General features: G+C 23.9%; 3 protein-coding genes and 1 non-coding gene across 5 annotated transcripts in view; 2 read left to right on the forward strand and 2 right to left on the reverse strand.

The window, feature by feature from the left end:
* The window catches only part of LOC127280751 (zinc finger protein 1-like), a 50,137-nt gene extending 42,890 nt beyond the window's left edge, over positions 1 to 7,247 (forward strand). For both annotated transcript variants that reach the window (XM_051303992.1, XM_051303991.1), the window contains one exon: positions 280 to 7,247. In XM_051303992.1, coding sequence (XP_051159949.1) covers positions 280 to 473 — 194 coding nt within the window. In that variant the 3' untranslated portion in view covers positions 474 to 7,247. The remainder of the gene's footprint in view (positions 1 to 279) is intronic.
* Positions 2,120 to 8,544, reverse strand: LOC127280759 (NAD(P)H-hydrate epimerase). The gene is made up of 2 exons (XM_051304006.1): positions 8,099 to 8,544; positions 2,120 to 7,993 (listed from the first exon to the last, which is right to left on the reverse strand). Exons 1-2 carry the CDS (start codon positions 8,432 to 8,434, stop codon positions 7,505 to 7,507), a joined length of 825 nt encoding a protein of 274 aa, XP_051159963.1. The 5' UTR covers positions 8,435 to 8,544; the 3' UTR covers positions 2,120 to 7,504.
* An 82-nt stretch (positions 8,545 to 8,626) lies between these two features.
* On the forward strand, positions 8,627 to 10,801 carry LOC127280755 (RNA-binding protein NOB1). The gene is made up of 6 exons (XM_051304001.1): positions 8,627 to 8,792; positions 8,933 to 9,065; positions 9,203 to 9,411; positions 9,487 to 9,889; positions 9,952 to 10,286; positions 10,403 to 10,801. The coding sequence occupies exons 1-6, from the start codon at positions 8,721 to 8,723 to the stop codon at positions 10,664 to 10,666; spliced, it is 1,416 nt and encodes a 471-aa protein (XP_051159958.1). The 5' UTR covers positions 8,627 to 8,720; the 3' UTR covers positions 10,667 to 10,801.
* Positions 10,802 to 10,930: 129 nt separating this feature from the next.
* On the reverse strand, positions 10,931 to 11,003 carry Trnam-cau (transfer RNA methionine (anticodon CAU)). The gene has a single exon. It is a non-coding gene; the product is annotated as a tRNA-Met (tRNA).
* Between the last annotated feature and the right edge of the window lie 16 nt (positions 11,004 to 11,019).

Below are 11,019 nucleotides of genomic sequence, written 5' to 3' on the forward strand. Positions count from 1 at the left end.
ATTCAATGATGTACTCTCTAAATGTCAATTAATAAAAATGTCTATTAATTTGAATTAGTAACTCACTTTTTGCTTCTAAAATTAGTGAAATTTTACTAATTATTAGTAATTTTTACTAACAATTAGAAAAAATTTAACTAATTTTAAAGCAATAAGTAAGTCACTAATTCAAATTTAGAGAGTAAAATAATCGTTATTAATTCTTTGGAGTGTAATATCACAGAGAGAGAGAAAAAAAAAGTGTATAATTAATAAATAAGTATATACATTTTTTTCCAGGACAAAGGCCGTACAAGTGCCAAGAGTGCCCAAAGGCGTTCAAGCACAAACATCATTTGACTGAGCACAAACGTCTGCACAGCGGCGAAAAGCCATTTCAGTGTTCCAAGTGCCTAAAGCGCTTTTCTCACTCTGGCTCCTACAGCCAACATATGAATCATCGGTACTCTTATTGCAAACCATACAGAGAATAGGACTACCGAATTGCTCTCAAATGATGAGGCCCATCCACTTAGCTAAGTACATAACCCCCCCCCCCCTTCTCTCTTCCCTTCACCATTTGTCGCCCAATTTACGTGTTTACCGGTAAGTGAAAAAAAAAAAAACAAAGAAAATTATTAACAAATTTTTACAAAAAAGATTTTTTCCAACCGGTCACGTATCGACTCTCTTCAGGATTTAGCATTTAAGTTTAATTTCTATATATAAATTTAGTTTTGTGCAAAAAAAAAAAGGCGCAAATTCTCACGCAGAGGACTATTTAAAGACTGTGCTGGTAAAAAAAAAGTACCTCTCTTTAAAATTTTGCAAACATTTGCAATTTCCAAAATTTTTTTGGAAAAATATTAAGCGAGGCTTTTTTTTAAATATTATTATTACTATTTTTAATTATTATTATTATTACTTTTCTATTATTACTATTAATATTATTATTATTATTATTACTATTATTATTACTATTTTTATTATTATTATTATTATTATCATTTTTATAATATTTAAGAGTAATTCCCCAGTTGAGCGATACCGAGTGAAAGGATATTGAGAAAGAAAGAAAAAAAAAAGCTAATTTAAAAGAAATTTGCAAAATTCCTTTTGCAACGACTAAAAGTAATCGAATTATGCGTGACACTTTTTTTTTGAAATATTGTCACACAAATGAAAAATGAAATGACAAACAAAAACCAAAGTTTAATGACAGGATTTAATAAATCTCTGCCCAAGATTTATATATTATACAAATTTAACCAAAACAAAACACGTAACGGTACCAAAAATGCATAATGCAATAATCTATTATTATAAATAAAAATATAGATATAAAATATGATATAATATACATAATATTTTATTATTTTTATTAACAAGATATTATATATATACCATTGACAATAATAAGGAGAAACTAATTAATGTACAAATTTGTTAGTTACAAAAAAAAAAAAAGATATTTCGCTGGGGAGGGCGAAAATAAAAAAAAAAAAAAAAAAGAAAAGAAAAGAAAGAAAACCATCCACACGGGATGAACGACGTTATTTAAAAAAAATGGATATTGCACTTATGAATAGAGATTTTACCAAAAAAAAAAAAAAAATAATAATAATAAACGAAAAAAAGAGGAGATGAAACTTAATACTGAATATGAGAAAATTTATTATATGTCAAATTGACTGCGCCTTGGGATAAAAAATTTTTTTTTTTTTTAAACTTAATGTTAACACAATAGACAATATTTAGAAATAGATTTTTTAAATATCTCTCTCACTAAATCAAAATATTTCCCTTGTGTATAAAATTTAATGAAGAAAATATAATATGTATTTTTGTAATATACTTTTTAGAAGTATTCAATTAGTTGCTTTCCTGTAATTGCAGAATATTTCATATAAATATATATAAAATATATTTTTTATTGCTACAGGATTACAACGTTTTTCTATATAAAATAATAATAATAATGACGCAGAACAATAAAAAAAAAAAAAAATTAATATATTTAATTTTCCTTTTTTTTCACGAAACTAGTACAAAATAATAAATAGAAATATAATTAGCAATATTGTTAGCAAATATTTTTTTTAATTTTATTTTTACATTAATATTGTTATTGTAATATTCATTTCTTTTTTTTTTTTTTTTTTTTTTTAATTCGAGGCGCAGTTAAATTTGGTCAGAGAAAAGGCTTTTGGTAGCCTTGAGCCTATTTTTTTAGAATTCTAATAAAAATAATAATAAATCGACACGCGGGTCAGAAAAATGAGTTTAATTAAGAAATGAAATTAAGATGAAAGTTTTCATAACGAGAGCCTTTGAAGTTATACTGTAATTTTTGAGTAACATGAAATTTATTCTTTTCAATTGTGTTATTATTGACGAGTGTTGAAAACAAAAGTAAATTTTTTTTTAAAAATTAGTTCCTTAATTTTATCAATTTAATAATTTCTTTACTAATTATAGAGAAAAGGAAAAATAATTTTAAAAGTTCAATTGCTTTAGACATTTTAGTATTAGACGAATTTTTTTAAAAACATTTTATATTTGGAAATTTTGTGAAATATTAATTTAATGATAATATTTCGGAATTATTTTTTTTTAAACTTGAAAGGCTCTCGATGGGGGGGAAAGCGAAAATAATGAATTGTAGTGTACCGAATTATAAAATCTGGCTGCGAAGAGAGCTTATTGTAAAAAAAAAAAAGAACAAAAATTCTACCCTGTTTGCCAGAACAAAGAAAAATCTCGAATCTCGCCTCCTCACTTTAAAGAAAAAATCAACAAAAACAGAGTTTTATTCAGCTCAGCCCAAAGGACTATAATTATTAGAGTTGAGGTTTCAGGGCCTTGTGGATCGGTGAAAAATTATGCAAACACATCTTTCCAATACCTAATTTTATGTACTTATGCAATACTAATATTAAAGTTAGAAAAAAAAATTTTTTAATCTCGACCAATTTCTTCAAAAATAGAAAAAGAATTTAAACGACTAAAAAAATGTCCCTTTAAACAATTATAATATCTATATTTATGTAAATTCCCCATAAATCAAACATGAAAATCAAAATAAAATATTAAAAGTTAAAAATCAAAAATGTTTTTTTAAAAAACTTTAGAAACAAAATTTTTTCATTAAATGTAAGAAAAAATAAATTTTAAATAATCCTTTTTCTGTTATTTTTATATATTTTTTTTTTTCATTTGAAAAAAAACAGAAAATAATTCGAAGAAGAAAGGAATAAAAAATTTAATTTGAAGAAATTGGTCCTTGTTGAAATTATAACGCACATTCCGTAAAAAGACCTTTCTTGAGGCCTTTTTTTTCTTAATTTTTTATCACTTGTTTAACGTTCCATATAAGTGATTGAGCAAAAAATGAAATAGGAATTATTTTTTTCTTTTTTTTTTGCAAAATAATTTTTTTCTACATTCACCGAGATTCGAGGCCCAATTTTTTTTTTCTTTTTTTTTTCTGTAAGGATCTAAATATGATATTAAATGCTTCCAATACACTGTACGATTAAAAAAAAAATAATATTATTGATTATAATATTTGTATTATGATGATTTATTCATTCGGAACGCCTAGATAAGCAAGTATACTCTATACAGATGCGATAATACTCGAGAATTGTATTTTATAAAGGTTTTTATTCGTCTTTTTATTTTACACATACCACAAGTGATAAGTGATATTGTTATTAAAAAAATATATATAAAAAATATATATATAAAAACAAATAATGAATACCGCGTGAATTCAAAATCCAACGAAAAAAAAAAACAGAAACCTCAATACTTCATTTTTTAAATTGACGACGAAACATGAAAACATCGAACTTACAAAAAAAATTTAAATTAAATCGATAACTTTAATCTTATATGTATATATAGTTAATTCTATATAAATGAAAAAACTAGATAGTTGTAAAGCTGTTTTTGCTTTTTTTAAAAAAAAAAAAAAAAATATTCTCAATTAAATAATAATCTAGATTTGCTGCCAATTATTATGGAATAAATGAAAAACACTCATTTTTTTTTCTTTCACTTTATGTTTTATTTTTAAGAGAATTTTTAAATTTGGTTTTTGATAAACTAATAAATGAATTAAATTCTCATTTATTAGTTGATTAACAATTATAGTATACAAAAATGGCAATTAAAAGTAATAAAAATATAATTAATCTTCCAAATTTAACAAAGTATTAAATTTATGAAGAATTTAAAATATTTGATGCAAATAATTGGAATTATGTTTTTAATTAAATAGAGATTTAATTAAAGTAAATCGTAGTTTTTAATCAAAAAAGAATTTCTAAAAATTTTTAATAAATTTAAAAGATTTTAAAATTCAAAATCAATTGAATTTCTAAATATTCTAAATTAAATTTTTTCTAATTTCAAAAGAAAAAAAAAAAAAAAAAAGGAGCGTTTTTTATTAATTCGATAACGGGGAAACAAAAGAAAAAAAAAGTTAGTCAATTTTTGAATTAAAGAAAAAAAATGAATCTTTAAAGTGCTCAAAAAGCAGTTTAAAAATGGTGAAGAGGTTAATAATTTTCGTGGATTCTGAATGCATTTTATTATTATATATATATATATAATAATAATAAGAATAAATAAATATAAATATTTAATTAATTGCCTAAAGGCATTTTTTGCCCAAAATGCTGAGAAAAAAAAATTGTACTTCCTCATGTAGAAGCTTCGGTTATCCGCGACAGGCATCGTGTCCACATTATTATAATAATAATAATATATTATATACGAACAAGCAAATTTGCTTAATAATAATAATACTCATTTATATTAGTGTTAACACTTAAGAAGTATATTTTTATATAATTATAATATAATAATTATAAAAAATACGATAGAACTTAAATGATCGCTCGTGTGCTGTTTTCCACAAGTCCTTTTTTATTATTATTTTTCTCAAGATAAAAATATTCCTCTAAATGCATTTAATGTATTCTAACTTGATAAAAGTGGAAGCCACACTTTCTATTGCATATAGAACGATTATTATTAATATTATTACATTATTATTATTTTATTATATTATATTGTAATTTTTATTATTTTATTATTAATATTATTATTAATATTAATATTATTAGCATTTTTATTACTATTTTTATTATTTTTTATTATTTCTATTAATATTATTATTTTTATTATTATTATTATTATTATTATTATTATTATTATTATTATTATTATTATTATTATTACTGTCAGAAATTAATGACAAATTAATGACTAATAACAATGGATAATAATTAATTAACGAGAATGATAATTTAGAGAAATAATTATTGAAACTCGTTAATAATAAATAGAAATTATAGAGAAATAAAAACTGAAGAATAATTAAATTAAAAAAATTCCTTCGATATTTGAAATGCAATAGTGATGCTGTTTCTGCTATATACTGTTGTTTACCACACCGCGATACTAAATGTTAATAAATGATGGTGTATCTGTAATTCCTAATAATGAAAATAAAAGAAAAAAAAAAAATTGTTACAATTGTTGAAGCAACGATTTTAAAGCACCATACGATGCCTTCCGTGAACGACCGAGCTTGCCTAGTTGCCAAATAATAATTCGACGAAGTGAGAATTTAAAGAAAAAAAAAATAAAAATAAAAATAAACGAGACTTGGCAAATCCGATCACTTCGATTATTATTTGCTTGAATCATTTCTTTGAATCAAATTATTCAATTTTTTAAATTTTTTGTCGCAAAGACATCGAAAACAAATGAAACTGCCTTTTGTAAAATAATCTTTTCTTATATGTACATTTTTAAAACATTGAAAATTAATATTTAAAAAATAAATTACTTAAAAAGAGGAATATTGATTTTCAATTAGTTTTGGAATTGGCAATTACAAATTTTTATTATAATGTAAAAAAAAAAAGATTCAAAATTGTTTATTGAATCGAAGTGATCGTGTTTCACACGTTTAAAAAAAATAGTACACGCAGTAATACTGGTGGTTATGCCATTGAGCTTTCCATGAACTATTATATATTATAAAAAAAAAAAATAAATTTAAGTACCAGATTAAAATGTAAATATATATATTACTATTCGATACGACAGACAATAATGTACCGTTTCTTTTAGAGAATAGATTCGTAATTATAAAGAAAAGCATAGTATACTTGTAGACATAAAAAATATAAATTTACTAAATTGGTATATATATATTATATATATATATACATAAATATATATATATATATATATATATATATATATATATAAATATATTATATACATAAATACATTTGATTTATATAAGAATGAAATGTAATGCAATACGTACTCAAGGGCGAAAGAAAATTAAAAATGAACTAAAAAAAAAAGGGGCTCGCTGTTTAGTGTCAGCAGTGTCATTTTGTTTCTTTTGTCTCTTTTTTAAATTATAAATATGTTAATATTGATATTAATCAAGTTAAACGAAAATAATTAATTTTTGTTTAAAATTAAATGTTAAATTTTATAATTAAATTTTAATTTTTTAAATTTTCTAAATTCACATTTTTTTCAATATTTATAATATTTTTTTGAAATAATGATTTTCAAAATTAAATTAAAAATAATAAAAAAAAAAAAAAAAAACGTTGCACAGAAGACACTATTTGGCAGTCTTTTTTTTTGAAAAAAATGCGTTTACGACTATAACGTGTCGTGTTTGTTACTGTGGAATAAGAAAAAAAAAAAGAAAATATTGTATTGTGACGAAGTTCCATCCATAAATAAATAAAAAAAAGAAATATTATACAGTTAGGCCGACTTTTCCGCCAGTTCGTGCCTTTTTTTTCTCTGCAGGAAGAGTGCAGTATTGGCATTCAATCTTTAGCCGTATTATACAATTTAATGCGATTAAAATGTAGGATTATATCTACATAAATATATTATGTATGTATATATATATATATATATGCGAATGAAAATAGATACATCTTTGCGAGAATTCAAAAAAAAAAGGAAAACGAAAAATTGAGATTTAAAACAAATAAAAATAATTAAAAATCAATATGAAAATTGATGTATTAAAAAGACATATAATATATGTATATATATATATGTATGTATATATACGATTATATTTTCCAAAATCGCTGCGGGACACTAACACATTCTTTCGAACGTAATATGTGAAACAAAACGACACAATAATAGAATTTTAGAATTGTTGTTCTTCGTTTCACAATGTAATAAAGGCTATTTTACTTTGACGCTAATGTTGCATTTTATTTTTAAATACAGTAAAACCCACTTAAAAAAAATAAAATTAATATAAAAAAATCATATTCAATAGGTATAATTTAATTTTGTCTATAATATTAAAAATTTCTAATGATTTTTTCTTATTGATCGAATTTCAAAATGTTTTTTTTTTTTTTTTTTTTTTTAATATTTTGAATTTTTTAATGGTAATTAATCTTAAATATCTCTATTTCTATTTAATATTAAAATAGGAAAATTTATTTATTTACAATTCAACAACCAATTCCGTTCCCGGATAATTGGGTAGATTTAAATTGTATTCTAATTCTAATTTACGTGGTACAAATCTACCACCAAGAAAATGATATTTTCCCTGAAAATTACGTGCGCAAAGTTTTGGCGCTGTTAATGAAATAAGCATTTCAGGATTTAAACCACCATCATCCGGTGGACCATTTTCAACATTCCAACCAGATGGAATATCAATACTGCATACGGGGACTGTTGAATTTTTCAAAATATCAATTATTCGAATAAATTCCTCTCTTACCGGTGGCTTAAAACTAAATCCAAATAATGCATCGACAATAATACGATATTCATTTAATTCCTTGAAATTTTCCACACTATTGAGAATTGCAATTTCATTCTCCAAACATTGATGCAAAAGATTTTCATAAAGTTGATTTTTCGTTCTTTTTGGATAATAAACTTCAGGATTGTAACCAAACAATTTTAAATGTCTTGCGCATACCTAGAATTTTAATTATTTTTTTTTTACAATATAAAGCCGAAAAAATTTTTTAAATTTAATTTAGTAAAAAAAAAAAAAAAATGATAAAATTATTTACGTATTTACCAAACCATCACCGCCGTTATTTCCTGGTCCACAACAAATTAAAATATTTTTTGATGACAAATTCTCCAAAATTGGATAACATTTAGCGATAGCAATTGCACAACTTAAACCAGCAATTTCCATTAATTGATCGACACTAAATTTATAATTGTTAAATAATTCCTTATCAACATTAATTGCCTCTGTTTGATTTAAATATTTAATCATTTTTATATTTATTTTTTTATTAATTGTTGTTGTGGCAAAAAATTGCCTTGACAAATAAACACTTGCTTTTGGTAGAAATTTTAATTTTTCACGTATTTCTGATTTTGAAAGTAATAAAAATGATTTCATATCAAGATTTATGAATTTGTTAGATCATTTTATAATAATTTATTTATTTTTTATGTAGTTTTAACAAATTTTAAAAAGAAACATAACCTAAAAGTTTATTTTCAAAAGTGGAGTGATGTGATTCGTCAGAGGGTTTGTGTGGCTTATTTATGATTGGTGGACAGTTATTATCACATGACACTGTATTGTAAACTAACCTTATTGTGATGGTCGTGTTTTTGTCATTTTTGTGCGTTTTTTTCTCTGTTGTAAACAACACACGTGTTTTAATTTACAAGATTAAAACATGAATTTAAATAAAAGAGTTGAATATTTAATAACAGATACAAGTGCATTTATAAAAAATGCAGCCTTACATGTAAGTATTATAAATAGAATTTTTTTTTTTAAATTAAATGTGCTTAATATGTTTGATAGGTTATGTTAAATGTCAATTTTTCTATACAATAAAATTCATTTTATTTCACTTATCGCAAACAATTAATATATTTGCAACAGGAAATAGGTAACAATATAATTACTGAACCTTCGGTTGTACATGAAATAACAAGCAAACGACAATTGAGAAGGTTAGTTGTTCTACCTTACGATTTAAAGATTCAGGAAGTTTTCCCAGAAAACATTAGATTTGGTAAGTAATTATTAAAAATATTTAGAATAGTTGTTATTATTATTGAATTTAAATAACATGTGAATTAAATCGTTTTTGTAATATTTTAATGTTAATTTAAAATGTCACTTGTTTAATTTTTAAATTTAAAAATAAAGTTACGGAATTCGCCAAGAAAACGGGAGATTATCCAAGTCTTTCAGCGACTGATATTAAAGTAATAGCTTTGACTTATCAATACGAAAAGGAAAAAATTGGCACTGAACATTTAAAAACAACTCCTGAAATTGTTCGAACACTTAACGATCCCGAAGCGCTACAACAAAATCATCCCAAATGTCTCGCTGGCTTTTATCTTCCGGAAAAGGTAATTTTCAAAAATTAATTTTTATTTATTATTCTTATTTAAATATATTCCAATAAAATGTTTATTCTATTCAAGAAAAATGATGAGAAAGATGATAAAAGAATTGACAATAATGCTGAAGAGGTGGAGAGATTATTACAAAAATTAAAGGAAACGGGCAAATTAAAAAATGATATTGAAGATGTTAATTCAAAAGAGGAGAAAAATTCTTCAGACAAATATTCTCAAAGTTCATCAGAATCAAATTATGATACAGCAACGTCCGATTTGGAATCTATTGAAATATCACCATTAGATTTAATGGATAAATTTAAGAAATTAGATTTTAAAGAAACTGATTTAATAAACGAAAAAAATAATTATGATTTTAATGATATTCTTCGGCCTATTAATTGTGAAAATTTGAATAGTGATTCTGGAAATGAAGCCGAAGAAGAGAATAGCGATGAAGACGATGACAATGGATGGATAACACCAGGTAATTTAATATTTTTTCTTTCTTTTAAATTTTATTTTTCAAATAACCTTTCCCCCCCCCAGGAAATATTGAAGCCATAAAAAAACAAATGGAATCTGATGTAATTGATGAAAAACCGGCAACTGTTGCGTGTCTCACTATGGATTTTGCAATGCAAAATGTTTTAATGCAAATTGGATTAAATATTGCATCCCTCGAGGGTAAAGTTATTAGACAAATGCGAACATTTATTTTGAGATGTTGCGCGTGTTTTCGAACAACGGGAATAATGACAAAAATCTTTTGTCCCTATTGTGGTAATAAAACATTGAAGAAAGTTTCGATTTCCATTGATGAAAATGGCAAACAACATATGCATATTAATTTTCGAAAGCCCCTTTCGACAAAAGGAAAAAAGGTATATTTTCTTTTTATTAATTTACTTTTAAGGAGTAAAGTTCATATTGTTTTTTATTTTCGAACTATAATTTTTTTTTTCTAAATGAAAACGTATTTTATCTTTTTTTTTTTTAGTTTTCATTGCCAACACCTCAAGGTGGGAAACATGCGAATAATCCAATTTTATGTGAAGATCAACCGAGACCCGATCAACGACCATCGAGATTGGCACGAATGAAAAATGATCCCTTAAAGGACGATTATATCGCAGGATATTCGCCATTTGTTACGCGCGATGTTAATTCAAAATCGGCAATGTTGGGTATTCGAAGTGGAAGGGGTGAATTTAAACATTGGATGAAAAAAAATCCCAATGAATGTAGAAGAAGAAGAAAATGAAAATTTTTGGAAAAATTAATAATAGATTTAAAATGTAATTGTAAGTTAATTTTCATTTTTCGATAAATTTCAAAATATATTCATTTAGAGAATACAAATTTTATAACTATATAAATAAAAATTTAATAATATCAATGTATTATGTTTATTATTATTAATATAAAATTCAAAATTATTTATTTGAAATATACGGCTTTTCGTACAAAAAAATATTCTTTAAAAGTTAAAATAAATTATGCAGTAAATATGATTTGCGAAAAAAAATGCCCCGGGTGAGGATCGAACTCACGACCTTAAGATTATGAGACTTACGCGCTGCCTACTGCGCTACCGAGGCCGATGTGTTAATATGG

The sequence above is a fragment of the Leptopilina boulardi genome, unplaced genomic scaffold (genome assembly GCF_019393585.1).
Source record: "Leptopilina boulardi isolate dan_hultmark-lab unplaced genomic scaffold, ZJU_Lbou_2.1 LbouV2_249, whole genome shotgun sequence".
NCBI lineage: Eukaryota > Metazoa > Arthropoda > Insecta > Hymenoptera > Figitidae > Leptopilina > Leptopilina boulardi.

Bases quoted from the DNA above. Each gene is read 5' to 3' on its own strand.
- LOC127280755 (XM_051304001.1), top strand. From the start codon at position 8,721: ATGAATTTAAATAAAAGAGTTGAATATTTAATAACAGATACAAGTGCA. The intron at 9,890-9,951 runs GTAATTTAATAT...TCCCCCCCCCAG, and splicing joins CAATGGATGGATAACACCAG to GAAATATTGAAGCCATAAAA. The intron at 10,287-10,402 runs GTATATTTTCTT...TTTTTTTTTTAG, and splicing joins TTTCGACAAAAGGAAAAAAG to TTTTCATTGCCAACACCTCA.
- LOC127280759 (XM_051304006.1), bottom strand. From the start codon at position 8,434: ATGAAATCATTTTTATTACTTTCAAAATCAGAAATACGTGAAAAATTA. The intron at 7,994-8,098 runs GTAAATACGTAA...TTAAAATTCTAG, and splicing joins ATAACGGCGGTGATGGTTTG to GTATGCGCAAGACATTTAAA.